Source organism: Gymnoscopelus microlampas (genome assembly GCF_963454915.1).
Source record: "Gymnoscopelus microlampas genome assembly, chromosome: 4".
NCBI classification, from domain to species: domain Eukaryota; kingdom Metazoa; phylum Chordata; class Actinopteri; order Myctophiformes; family Myctophidae; genus Gymnoscopelus; species Gymnoscopelus microlampas.
The window spans coordinates 30,099,773-30,114,103 of NC_139941.1; the positions used below are offsets into that span (position 1 = coordinate 30,099,773).

Here is a 14,331-nt window from a genome sequence, read left to right on the forward strand (position 1 = left end):
GTAATCATTTACGAATGTCAACAAACAGGTTGTTAATGATTTGTTAATAGTCTACAAACTACTTATAAACGTTTATAAATGCTTTATAACGGGTCATTATTGTAAAGTGCTACCCACATTTTCACTGTCCATCTAAATTCTATAAGGTGGTTTAAGTATTACGTTTCCTTTTAGATTGTCCGAACCTGTGTGGCTCAAGAGATAAATACAGGGTCTGAAAGCAGAAGATCTGGGGTTCAAGGCTCCTGAAGAACATTTTCTCTGTCCATCTAAATTCTAAAAGGTGGTTTAAGTATTACGTTCTCTTTGTATCATATATACCTGTGTGGCTCAAGAGATAAATACAGGGTCTGAGAGCAAAAGGTTTGGGGTTCAAACCTCCTGAAGAACATTTTCACTGTCCATCTAAATTCTATATGGTGGGTTAAGTATTACGTTCTCTTTGTATCATATATACCTGTGTGGCTCAAGAGATAAATATAGGGTCTGAGAGCAGAAGGTTTGGGGTTCAAATGTCCTTTAGAACATTTTCACTGTCCATCTAAATTCTATATGGTGGGATAAGTATGACGTTCCCAATTGTAGCTTCCATGCCAGCGTGGCTTAAAAGATAAATACGTGGTTCATAATGCCAGGGTTCCTGGTTCAAAGCTCACTCAAAACAACTCAAACAACAACAACTAAATAAAAACTGAAAGGGTAAAACAACTAAAATGAAACTGGGATCAATACAAAAACTGGTGATGGAAAAAAAACACTGAATAATAAAAAAAAGCAATAAATAAATAAATAAAAACTCAAGCAACTTAATGTGAAAAAACAGAGCCCATAAAATCACAAAATTAAAGAAAAAAACTTTGCATAATATGTAAATTTCTTAAGCTCCTCCCCCTGGGGGTGGGCTCCCTCCATGCTCCTCCCTCTCCTACCGGATTCTTAAGCTCCTCCCCCTGGAGGTGGGCTCCCTCCATGCTCCTCCCTCTCCTACCGGAGCTAAAAGAGGGCGTGAGGAGGGAGGCGGGCTTCATCCATGCTTCTCGCCTTAAAAAGACCGAAAATTGAGATCTTCCCTGACCAAGATTCAAACCCACAACCATCCGCTTGTGAAGCCTATGCTTTTCTCTTGCACCACCAGGCCTTTCACACTAATTAGGATTTTGAAGTTATATTTAAAGTTAAAGCAAGAGGTGACAGGTCAAAAGATGAAAATCCACAGCAAACACCTCTACCCCTGACAGAATGACTGAATCTACTAGATACACCCTCTGATGATCAGGGAGAGGGTTCATTATGACACAACTGAGATTTAGGTTGTTTAAAACCATCTGTTAGAAAACGTTTACTCTGACTGAGTCTGAACCCAGATTTACACTTTCATTGAAAGCAAACAGAGAGATGTTTCTTAATGTCATAAAAATTCATACCCTTTTTGTCATTTATAAATTCCTAAGTTTGAGATGATCAAAACTATAGCAGTTTTGGTGTTAAATTAAGTAGGCTACATTGTTCTCACTTTGGACTGGACATTAAAAAATATGTCTGTAAAGTGTTCAACTATAGTTGAACACTTTACAGACATATTTTTTAATGTTCCTCAAACTTTCCTCAAACATGTTTAATAGTTCCTCAAACAGTGCTGTATTATGACCACAGATCCTCTTTGATTAGCTGAATTAAGTTTAAGAAAATACCACTTTGCACTCATGGCATGCAGCATATCAATCAAATCATATAGGCCGAGCTCCATACTTCGTTTTGAGGTATTCTAGTGACTCAGGGATAACAAATTACGTAAATTGAATCCAACCACTTAAATGTAATTTATTTATTGCAACAACCAACCAAACGGCTGAGTTTGTAACAAAATGAGGAAACTCACAAACAAAGAAGGTTTAAATGATTTTATTAAAACTAACTTAACCCCATATGGGTAAGCGGTGTCCCTCAGGGCTCAATACTAGTGTATTTTCTGTTTTGTGTTATTGTGGGGAAAGCTTTGGCTGAAAATGGCCGATCGACAAGCTCACAACGTGTCGTAGTGAGCTTGTCAATCGGCTATTTTCTGCTAAAGCTATCCCCACAATACGGATACTGGGGTGGTTAACAGTGCTTAAATGGAAAGACCACTTTCATAGACGTTTGGGTTGTGTAGTTACCTTTCCATGATGCATCTCCAAAGGTGGGCAAAAAATCTAAAATAATTTCTCCATTGATTATTCAAAATATTCTCATTGAATTACATTGTATGCTGAAACAGCTCTCAAAGTCACTCTTTTAGCACAAACGAACGCAAATAAAGTTGATTCAGACAATATAAAACATCACCAAACCCAGTACCGTTTCTTTTTGAAATAAGGCTAACATCCTGTTGATTTTGCCATTTTTATTAAAAAGAAAACCCGGACTGGATCCGCAGATCAGGATTCGGATCTTCAAATAGTAAAATCAGCAGGAAGTTGACATTTTTATTAAAAAATAAAAAAAAACAGTACTGGGTTTGGTGATGTCCTATATTGACTGAATCGCTTTGTTTGTGTTCGTTTATGTGCTAAGAGCGTGACTTTGAGAGCTCTTTTACCGTACAATGTAGGCATATTTTGAATGATCAATTTCTATTCAATGGAGCAATTATTTTAGATTTCTTGTTCACCTTTGGAGTTACATCATGGCAAGGTAACTAACTACACAACCCAAACCTCTACCAAGTGGTCTTGTCCTTTAACAACCAAAATCCAAAAGGCTGGAGTGCTTCCAGTGAGCTTCATGGTGTGAGAGAGAGAACAGGAGTGAAGTCCAGCCACCTCTTTTATAGAGGACAATCCAGATGGGCCAGATCTCCACTGATGACACACTCCGCCCTCCAATCATTCTGAAACACATGACACATGGTTAGTAACCATGACAACCACACCAGTTACCCTGACAACCCCCAGGGTTGTCACAGGAATTAAATATAAAAATAGATAGCTGTGCTGTGAACAATTTAGGCTGACAAGAACAAAGTATTTTTTTTAACGACAGGACTGGATGGCATTTTGTTTATACTATAGTATTGTATGGCTTCATTTTTTATGACACAGTACGAGTTTAGTATGACTTTTCTCATATACTTTGACTATACACTCCTCATGTTTAAGCCTAACTGAATTATATATTTATGGACTTGTATATAGATTGTATCTATTTTTGGACGACTTGTCCATTTAATTTGTCTGCAATACTTTGCCACGCTTTCTCCCTGGATCCATTTATTGCGGCCGTGTTTCCTTTCTTGCTTATAATACATTTTACTTCCTCGTATGATTCCGGGGAGACATCAAATTTCTCTTTTGGGTCTTGAGGCAAGACCCCAGCTCCCGGGGAAACATCAAATTTCTCTTTTGGGTCTTGAGTCCCAAAAGAGAAATTTGATGTCTCCCCGGGAGCCTGGGTCTTGACTCAAGGCTCTTTTGGGTCTTGAGTCTTGGGACTCAAGACTCAAGATGTTTTATATATTTTGTTTAAGACTTACAGTAAGCTGCCTTGCCCCACTGGAATACAGTGACTGATATGAATTAATAATATACTGGACCATACGTAAAATGAAGAATACCTTGTGATGTCAGTAACATTTTTTTACAAATGAAAATAAAAATAAGAAACAGTGCAGTAACAATACGTTTTCGTATAGCAGCAATTTTGCACAATATAAATACAAATATATTGTCTGGCTGAAACCTCATCATGGCCAGAACTGTTACTTCTCAGCATAAACATTCTAAAATAGCAAAAACAGCAGATCGACAAAAAAAAACAAGACTTGTTTACTTCCCGTATCTGCATAGTCTCGCGTCTTGCGTAGCTATCTGCGTGAAGTGGGTGGACGCCAACCTGCTTCCAGTCTCCAAAAAAGGTGTCCGCCCACTTCACGTAGATAGCTACGCGAGACTATGCAGAATGCAGATACGGGAAGTAAACCGGAGATGGTGTGTCTTGCCGATTTTTGTTGCGCAAGACGAGATTGAAATCTCGAGATTTCAGTCTCATCTAGCGAGACTTAGGTTTTTTTTTATTTTGTTTGCATAGTGTTCTGTCACTATGAACATCAGATCTCACAAAAAAAACAAAAAAAAAGCTTTTAAAATATGTGATCTAACCTAAGGCCTATCCGCGCACCTTTTAAGCTCTGGCGGACCAGGGGTGGAGTTATGAACATTTTCTACAGTACCATTCATCCTAAGATATCATAACATCATAGAAAAGGTAATAAAACTTTAGTCCAAAATTCTCCTTTAAGCATTGGTTCTCAAAGTGGGGTCCTTGAGGGGGTTCCAGGGGGTCCCCAGCAAAATGTTATTATTAAATATGGCTCTTTTATTGCCACTTTTAACTTTTTAATGGATCCTATGTAAGTCAAGCCTGATAAAAGTGTCAAACTGGAAATGACATCTTCTCTGTTAATAATTTCCTGTGGTGGAGGGTGGTGGGCTACAGAATTGTGTCATCATGTTCATCATTCACACAAATGATTGAGCCAAAATGTCAATCTGACAAAACAAATCCAACTTTATTATTCAAACAAGCATTACACCTCAACAAAATAGGGAGAGAAATCATGATGATTATATGCTCTTGGTAATAAAACCGTAGTGGTGCAATAACCTTTCCACCACTGGAGAGGGAGATGAGATTTTGCTCAGAGCAGACTCGTAGGAATACAAAAATATGTCATACAACCTCATGTTATCAATGGTGTCTAATACAATAATGTTGCTCAAATTCAGCCATATATTATTATGCTATGACTTCATATCTTTTATGGGGTATCATGGTGTTGCATATTTTACATCACGGTCACAGTATAGAACTCAACATCAGAATAAAAATCTATGGTTAGACATTCCATGCTAATTGCTTACCTGGTGACAGATGTGTGTATTAGCATGCCAAAAGGCAAATTTCTTATAACATCAAAATTAGCAATCACAGTATCATTACTGTAAATATTGTAAACATGATTGATTCTTTGGAGAAAAAAAATGTAAACAGCATGCAAATAAATCTTATCACATTTGAAGCACACCCCTGAGGTTTGAAGTTGTTTTTGTGTCACTCACATGCAGCCAAGTGTGGTTCACTGTTAACCACAGAATATGAATGAATAGAATGGTTATTCCCTAGTGCATAATCCCTTGAAGCTAAGATGGCTACAGATGACGTTTACAGTAATACAATATTTGGATTACTGTAAAATGATTGTGTAAAATATAGAATTGCTATTCGGCATAAAAACAAAAAAACAATCTATTTCAATTCATAATTTTTAATTTATAACCAGAGTTATTGAACTTATTTATGAGGTGTGTGTGTGTGTGTGTGTGTGTGTGTGTGTGTGTGTGTGTGTGTGTGTGTGTGTGTGTGTGTGTGTGTGTGTGTGTGAGAGAGAGAGCCTACTCGCTCTGGCCGGTGACCATTTTGCAGCAGAAGTATTCAATGTTCCCATATCCAAATCGTTTCACACAACAGAACATTTCCATAACACTAGGAGAACACAAGTGCTGTGTTCAGTGAAGAGCCATCCTGTCAAGTCTGTGGTGCTTCCTTTTTATTTGAAGGAATAGATTTCATCATCATATTCCAACTCGATTTCCTCATCTTCATCCAGGAGGCCGTACTTGAACTTACGATACACAGTGCCGTCCTGTCCCATATACACAATATCGTCATCATCATCATTCTCCTCATCATCATCCTCACAATCAATGATGCGGTCACTGTACTCCCCAAATGATGAAGCAGTGTTTTGTGCGGTGCCGCCGCCATTGCTGTCAAGTTTCTCATAGCCTCCAGCTTTGTTTTTAAGAGTGCTGCCGATAGGAAGTTTTTTGGACCGAGCTTGGAGGAAGACATAAACTCCTCCACCCACCACAATGATGAGTAACACACAGGCAGTGACAAAGATTCTGGCACTGCTTCCTGAGCCCTCCAGCTCAAGCTCTTTAGCTCCCCTGAACACAAAGTTGACACTCATGACGCACTCCGCTAAAAAAACAGAAGACAGGACAGAGGGTTAGATCAGATGTTAGAACGTGGATAATGCAGCTTTGCTATTGTAACATTGTATGTATTCATGTCCCTATCAAGGTATGTCACTAACTCAACTTTTGGGGACCTCTTCCCCAGTGTTACTGTGCCTTCCTGTTTCACAGGCTTCCATCATGGACTATGATTGTGGACCCCCTGCTGTGGATCAAGGGTGTGATTGCGGACCCTCCGGCTGTGGAGTGCGGACCGAGGCTTTCCATGGAATATGTCGGGGGACTGTTATTATATCATACTACTATCATATCTGCTCTCAGAATTGTTGTTTATATAATTATAGTTGTTAGTATTGTTGTTGCTATTGCTTGTATCTGACTCTCTGTCTCTTTTCTTTATCTCTCTTTCCCCACGACATAGCTAACAGAGATGGCCGCCCACACCACCTTGTCTTGAGACAACCTGTTGTGATTAGGCACTATAATAAAATGTAATTGAATTGATAAAGTGCGTACAAAAATCCAAAGTCTTTCTCCAGTGTTGCATGCATTACATTGGAAAAATGACTTCATTGACAACTTTCTTTGTTTACCTCTTGAGGCCTGGCAGTCGCAGCAGTCCATGGGTATGGGTGCACCATCCATACGTGATTCATTCCCACAGCAGGACATGCAGCGGCCATCATCTGACAGGATTTGGAGGGCAGGACATCCTGTGCAGTTCCACTTGCTGGCACCCCGACAGTCCAGGCAGGACGGATCACATGCCATACAATCTGCCTCTGAACTCACGGAGGCGGGGCCCTGGAGCCACGTGTGAATATCATAATCAGTTTACTGGCATAGTCAATGTCATACATACAGTACAAAGAATTTGACTTGGTAGGTTTGGCTATACAGCATGTGTTCTCACATTACCACAAACAAAATAAGAAATGGAAAATAAAAGCCTTGTGGATTTCAAAATATAAATGGAAATGCTAACTAGACAACATGAAAAAAATCCACCTGTAGGGTATGTTGTGACATGCGAGCATATGCATACACACCAGACACAGAGGGACAGAGAGAGGGAGAAAGACGCAGTTTGATGTTCCTACCAAGATTTGCGAATACACACACACACACACACACACACACACACACACACACACACACACACACACACACACACACACACACACACACACACACAATCGTTACCTGAGAGGCAGGATAGTAGCCTAGGAGACACGGGGAGTCACAAATGCCTGCAAATAGTCTATATCCTTCGTAACAGGACTGACAGGCCAGAGGACCTTCAGCTGGAGGAGACAAAGAAAGAAGTTAAATGGTTGCTACGGATACAATTTGAAGATACAATTAATGCCAATACAATGGTTCTGACTCTGAAACCACATTGCATGACTATGCTGGAACGGCTAAACCAGAAATGAGTCAGCAAAAAACGAATTTATATATCTCTGCTGTCTGGCAGAAACCAGAAACTCCAAAATGTTCATTTTTCAGGAAAAGACAAAAACAAAACAAAAAGTGGAGTTAGGAGGTTTTGTTCATCATTGATAAGAACACCTAAATGGACCTCAAAGCTCACAATGAGGTTGGAGGTCAAAAGGGGGTGGAGCCTGGAGTCAGCAAAACCAGCTAACTCCACCCCCCGTTGGTGGACGTAGCTGGTTTAACAGAGAGTTTGAGGATCCAATGAAGTTAGCTGGTTTTGTCAGAAGCGCTTTTTAATACTTTTCATTGGTTCAATATTTTTTTAAATCAACACACAGACGTAAAGGGTGTTCAATAGTACTGATTTATGGAAAAAAAAATAAAAGCAGGAAAATGGAGTTAGCTGGTTTCTGCCGGACAGCAACAACATTTTGCCTCAGGACAATTATATTTTACATAAGTGCATGTTTTAGTATTTTGTGCATGGATTATTTGAAATGTCATTGGGGGCACAGCTAAGCTAATGTCCTCCAATTCTGGAATGATCCCGTACCTCTACAGGTCTTGCAGGTTGGGTGGCATTTGCGGCAGGCCTTCGACCAGGTGTCTTGATAGTAGTGGACAGGGCAGCTCTGCAGACATTGTCCCCACTGCCTCAGGTACAAGTAGCCCTCCCGACAGCTCAGACAGTCGCTGCTACTATGACCCCAACACTGGCCACACGAGGGGTCACAACGCTCACATACCCCAGAGGATATGTTGCCATAGTGACTGATGGGATCAGACAAGATTAATTGAAAAAAAATCAGCAGCAAGAAACACATTTATAAAACCTCACACAAGATAGCTAAGCATACATCCACTGAACAAGAAGTTAAGAACTAGTTCATTTTATAAAGCATCCAACTGCTGGTGTACTGTGTGTGTGTGTGTGTGTGTGTGTGTGTGTGTGTGTGTGTGTGTGTGTGTGTGTGTGTGTGTGTGTGTGTGTGTGTGTGTGTGTGTGTGTGTGTGTGTGTGTGTGTGTGTGTGTGTGTGTGTGTGTGTGTGTGTGTGTGCTTTTCTAACCTCTCTGAGCAGGTCTCTACACAACTGCGACCCTCTCTGAGGAGTCCAGGTTTACAAGTGACACACTGCACGCTGTGACGTCCCTCACATGACACACAGCTAAAGTGACAGCGCTCACATGCACGTTCATCCTTGTCGGCATAGTAACCCACAGGACACTGCTCCACACAGGTATTGTCTGATGGGCACAAACATGGTTACAAAGTTAAAAGTCTCCGGATAAGAGAACAACAATCTACTATGTTAAGTTGCAGCTATGGACAAATAGTAAAAATCAACAGCAACAATGGTCATGCAGATTGGTTATTTTGGCTATTTTCAGAAATTGGTGCCGATAATCACATGCCCAACAGGGATGCCAGGGTCAAAAATTAATTTTGTAATTTAAATGTTTTTGTTTTTGCCTCCTAGATACACAGCTCCTCACTACACACATCAGAGAGGTCAAAACATAGGATCAGCCGCACAGCAACATTTTTGGGGTTCATTGTCATTGTCATTGCCCAAACATATCACTTAGCAGGATTATGATTATGAAGCTGATTGGCTTGAAAATGGATTGACTGCTGTACTGGCTAAAGGTCAAATAACCTCCATAACTCACTGAGCACAAAGTATGGGTGTTTGCAGCTGAGGCAGTGGTCTTTGCCAGGCCCAGAGCAGCGATGGCAGAGTGGGTGGCATTGCGGGCACTCCCCATTGTCATCCCTGTACGAGTGCATAGAGCACTGGCTGTACCACACACAGTGCCCACTGCTATCTTTACGCATGTTGTTATCACAGGTGAGGCAGGAGGAGGGTTCAGAGCCCGAACAGGTCAGGCACGACCTATCACAGTCTGGGGAAAATAGTGAGTCATGAGACACAGCCTATAAGAAAAGACTATGAGAAAAGTGTGCATTGTGTGTGTGTGTGTGTGTGTGTGTGTGTGTGTGTGTGTGTGTGTGTGTGTGTGTGTGTGTGTGTGTGTGTGCGCGAGCGTGTTTATGCCTATGTGTCAGCCCATCCTTACCCCTGCATTCAGCAGTGGCTTTATCATGGTATGTATTTGTGGGACACTGAGTCAGACATTCTCCATTGTAGCGGACGGCCTTTGGGTTCCGACACACGTCGCAGTCATCTGCATCCGGCCCATCACATGAAGTGCAATCGGCATGACAACGCACACACTCCTGCTGCTCCACGCTGGCAAAATAGCCAGTGGGACAGTCGTCCACACACGTGTCATTATGGAGGTAGTAGTACTCTGCACATTCTGGGAGTAAATGGAAGAAACAGAGTGATTGGTGAAATCTAAGCAATGATTGTAATGTTATGAAATGTGATCATAATGGCCAAGCGGGAATTTCCAAAGCAAAAGCCTTTCAGAGCTTACGCTTGATTTACTCAAAACACAAACCATCTGTGCATTTTGTGCTCATCATGGCAGTGCCATGATAGCACGTCCATTAAGACACAGCCATTGTTACATACTTTACACACTGTTTTGGTCTTTACCATTCCTGTAAACACCACAATAACTTTTACGCGTATTTACGTTTCACTTCTACCCTAACCTTGTTCTCCGATTTATCTCACAAGGACATAAAGCCTGGAAAAGAACTACTGGCGTGTCTAACCAGAAGTACAGGAAGTAAATGATGTCCAGTTAGACAATTTTGGCAGTAGTTCTTGTCCACTTTTATACTGACTAAAAACAGATTATTTTGACATTGATATGTCATATTAAATCTACTTCAGTTTGGGTGGATCTGAACTGAAGACAGCACAATTTGTTTTATTTGTTGTTCATATTTGAAATCTAAATTGAAAAAGTGCAGAAAGAAGAAGCCATTTCAAATGATGTTGATCAAATCAATCAGGTGTAGATGTTTCCTTTGTTGTTCTAATTGCACTTACAAATAAAATAAAGTATGTATTTGATTTCAGTTTAAAAAAAATAATATAACCAGTGTTTTTGAAAGATTGCAACTAGTTATGGCAGTCAAAACAAGTTAAGAATTTATAAAAAATCATAATGAATCGCAGAATCACAACATACTGAATTGTGATCTCATCAAATCGTGGCCCAAGAATCATGATAGAATGGAATGGTGAGGTCCCTGGTGACTCCCAGACCTAGGCTACACAGTCCACCAGGAGTAACAGGTTTTGTCAGATTTCCTCTATTCAAGTGTTTTTCAAACTTTTCTTACCCTGACACAGGCCATCATGGTTGCACACCTTACAGTCAGGCGGGCATCGCAAACACTCTGTCTCTGTGGCATAGTGCCCTTCAGGGCAGTGGCCCTGGCAGGAATGGTCCACTAAAAGGTATTGTATGGCACAGCTCAGACAGTGAGTGGCATTGCCCTGGCATGACGCACAATTTGGGGCGCAAGACACACACACACCGCCTTGAGGAAACCCCCTGAGAAAAGAGAGAGAGAGTAGGATGCCAGAGGGAAGAGAGGAGTTGGATAAAGGTGAGGAACTGATACTTAGCTACAAGTCACCGAGACGTTATGGTGTTATAACGTGACCTAAATCGTTCTTTCAGCTTTCTTGTGTGTACGTGTGTGGTTTGTGTGTGTGTGTGTGTGTGTGTGTGTGTGTGTGTGTGTGTGTGTGTGTGTGTGTGTGTGTGTGTGTGTGAGAGCAACATACAGACAGATTTATAGATATTATAGATAAAGGATAAAACAAATTACACAGACACCTCTTACACTCCGCCACACATACACCACCCTGCAGGTAAAGGTGTGTGTGTTCACTGAGGCAATGTTGGCAGCGCTTGTTGTCCTGGCAGACGGCACACCCTGGCAGACATTCATCACATTGGCCAGTTGTCCTGTTAGCGAATGTACCAGATGGACAGCGGGACACACAGGACTGTTGGGCAGTCAGAAAATGGCCTGGAGGACAGAGATAAAACTAAACACACTGCTAATGAAATTCAATGTGCTTTAGAAACAGTAACAGACAGAAAGACTTTACCTAAGTCACAAGTGTTGCAGTCTCCCTTTCCCTGACCAGAGCAAGTCTTACAGGACGGGTGGCACTGCTCGCAGTCACCACCACCTGGTGACATAAAAACAACAAACTTAGGACATAAATAATTGAATGTCATGACAGTAGAGTAAAAACTTAAGCTTGAAATTGAGGGTAGTGTTGGACTCTTTATGCTCCTATAGACTAGAGCATGAGGACCTGGGATAGAATCTGATCCCCGTCTTGTCTTGCATCTCTCCTCTCAAAAAAAGGCAGAGCTAACTAGATGCTGATGAGTCGAACCACACTCACACACATTCATTTCAGATAACTAATTTCAAAGTATTTGAAATAACAAGACGTTTCAGAATCAGAAACACTACCATAGTTGCTGTTGAATTACAAAATCTAGCCTCCATACAATACTATTTTTATTTTTATTATCAGCCCCCCTTTTTTCTCCCGATTTAGTGTTCTGCCAATTCCTATTCCCCTGGTACTGTAGTCCCTTGTCTCTTCTGACCCCTACTACGAGCATGTGTTCCAGGATGTAAGACATGTGGAGGGACACACTATTCTTCTGCTTCCCACTGAAGATGCTCTGACCAACCTGTAGGAGTCGCTAGTGCAGTGACAAAGAACGACCCCCTCACCCGGTTTACCCATAGAGGTAGGGTTTACCTCCCTCCCTCCCAGCCAAGCCGCATGCGCTGCAGTGGATAATCTAGTCTGGTCTAGTTTAGTCTAGTCTATTGTAGTTTAATCTACTCTCTGCGGTGGTGTGCAGGAACTTTACCCCTGCATTACCTGAGCAGTAAGCCCCCAAAGATTTTTGGAAGGTAGATTTACCTTCGACATTAACCTACGTGGATAGTTGAACAGAATCTTAAAACAGTATTTAGCATGCTGGCTGGTAGCTAGGGAATCTTCCTAACCTGTGACCCCCAACATATTACTTTGGTACTGAGTTAAAGCAAATGTCCGCCGACCAACGTACTGTTTCTGAAGCGCTTGTCAGGGCAGGGGGCCAACCTCCGATTATCCAAACACTCCCCATCCTTCAGTGTGAAGCCGTCCTCGCAGGAGTCACAGTCATTGTATTTTGGCCCGCCACAGGTTGTGCAATCACGATGACAAGGCTCACAGTCCTCACTCTCTCCGTCCACAAAGAAACCCTCACTACAATGATCAACGCATTCTCCATCTGGGGGGAGACACAAACAGACATAAAGCACAACCACTTATACACAGTAAAATCCTCAATGTTAATTTGAGAGTGTACAAATACATTTGTATATTCTAGAACAGTGATTTTTTTTTGGGGGGGGGGGGGTTTGAAAATAGCCGATCTTCATGCTCACAACGCCGTGTGTACAAATTAGGGCTGGGACTTTAACTGATTAATTTAGATTAATTAATTACAGAAAATTAACGTGATTAAATCGCATTTTAATCGCGCTTAGTTTATGCACCACAGAACTCTCACTGGACGAGTTTCAGGTGTACCGATCATACCAGTGCACCAACCAACAGCCAACACACCCCAGTGCACGCAATGGGACAAGAAGCCAATCAGACTGCTTTGCTTGGCCCAGTGGATGGGAAATTTAGATTTAAAAAAACTCTCTGATGGAAGCGTGGATAAAAACATGGTTGTGTGCAGAACTATTTTTTGTTGCTTAAAATTATGTATTCACTCATTGATTCACCCATATACCAAAATCTGTTTTAACTGAAAAGAAATTGCTTCTCAGGTCAAATATTGATATGCGATTAAACATGCGATTAATTTAGATGAATTAATTACAAAGCCTCTAATTAATTAGATTCATTTTTTTAATCGAGTCCCAGCCCTAGTACAAATGGAACCAGATGGACCCTTATGGATCCATCTCACCCTCAGAGTTATGGGGGTCCATGAAATTAAATCGTTTGAGAACCACTGGAGTTGCAAATGGATAAATTAACACAGAGAGAGCCACAGAGAAAAAAGGGGGGCTGATAATAAAAATAAAAATAGTATAGTATAGAGGCTAGATTTTGTAATTCAACAGCAACTATGGTAGTTTTTCTGATTCTGAAACGTCTTGTTATTTCAAATACTTTGAAATTAGTTATCTGAAATGAATGTGTGTGAGTGAGTGTGGAGGGAGACACAGAGAGAGAAACAGAGGGTTTTACAGATTTTAACTGGCAACATAGAGATCTAGCCTATTTGTGATATGCGGGAGACCCACCCGGGAAACAAAACTTCAAAAATAAGTATTAGGATGTATTAGGCTTCTGGTGCAGAGCTGCTCTGCTACATTCACCCCCCCCCCCCCAACAAAGTTTCTCTTAATTGAAAGCATGTACATGTGGCATAAAACTTTTGAGCAGTATTGTTTCTTTCAAATTCATATGCATAACGCGTCCTAAAGTGTAATTGGTACCGGAAACATAGAATCCATCTTCACACCAGTAGCACTGGTCCTGGTCACAGTTAGCACAGCGGGAGTCCACACATCCAGCACAGGTCATTGAGTCGTTTACACTGTAAGTCCGATCTGGGCATGATCTATGGCAGTCTGTATTATACCTGAGAGAGGAAAAGGAAAGCAGATACTGTATTAGGGTTAATTTGGTTACATGTGTACTCTCAGAGTTAATTTAACACTGAGGTTTTAGAATGTATTGTAGGATATACACTGTATAGTATACCCCATATAGAGAGAAATCAGTTTGATCTGAATGATCTATTTCATACAACAGTCTTTTACAAAACAGGGTCAATCAAGCTATATTTCTGGTTTACTCTCTGTCCCCAAAATGTGATGATTTTATACATCAATAATGA

At 41.0% G+C, this 14,331-nt stretch overlaps 1 protein-coding gene across 1 annotated transcript; it reads right to left on the bottom strand.

Annotated features, from left to right (window-relative positions):
* Positions 1–5,566: 5,566 nt before the first annotated feature.
* LOC311044052 (proprotein convertase subtilisin/kexin type 5-like) lies at positions 5,567–14,015 on the bottom strand (the record flags this gene model as incomplete). The annotated part of the gene is made up of 12 exons (XM_084055473.1): positions 5,567–6,021; positions 6,611–6,821; positions 7,221–7,321; positions 8,011–8,228; positions 8,526–8,703; positions 9,130–9,363; positions 9,538–9,780; positions 10,721–10,935; positions 11,323–11,419; positions 11,502–11,585; positions 12,493–12,699; positions 13,928–14,015. 12 exons carry the CDS (start codon positions 14,013–14,015, stop codon positions 5,585–5,587), a joined length of 2,313 nt encoding a protein of 770 aa, XP_083911599.1. The 3' UTR covers positions 5,567–5,584.
* Between the last annotated feature and the right edge of the window lie 316 nt (positions 14,016–14,331).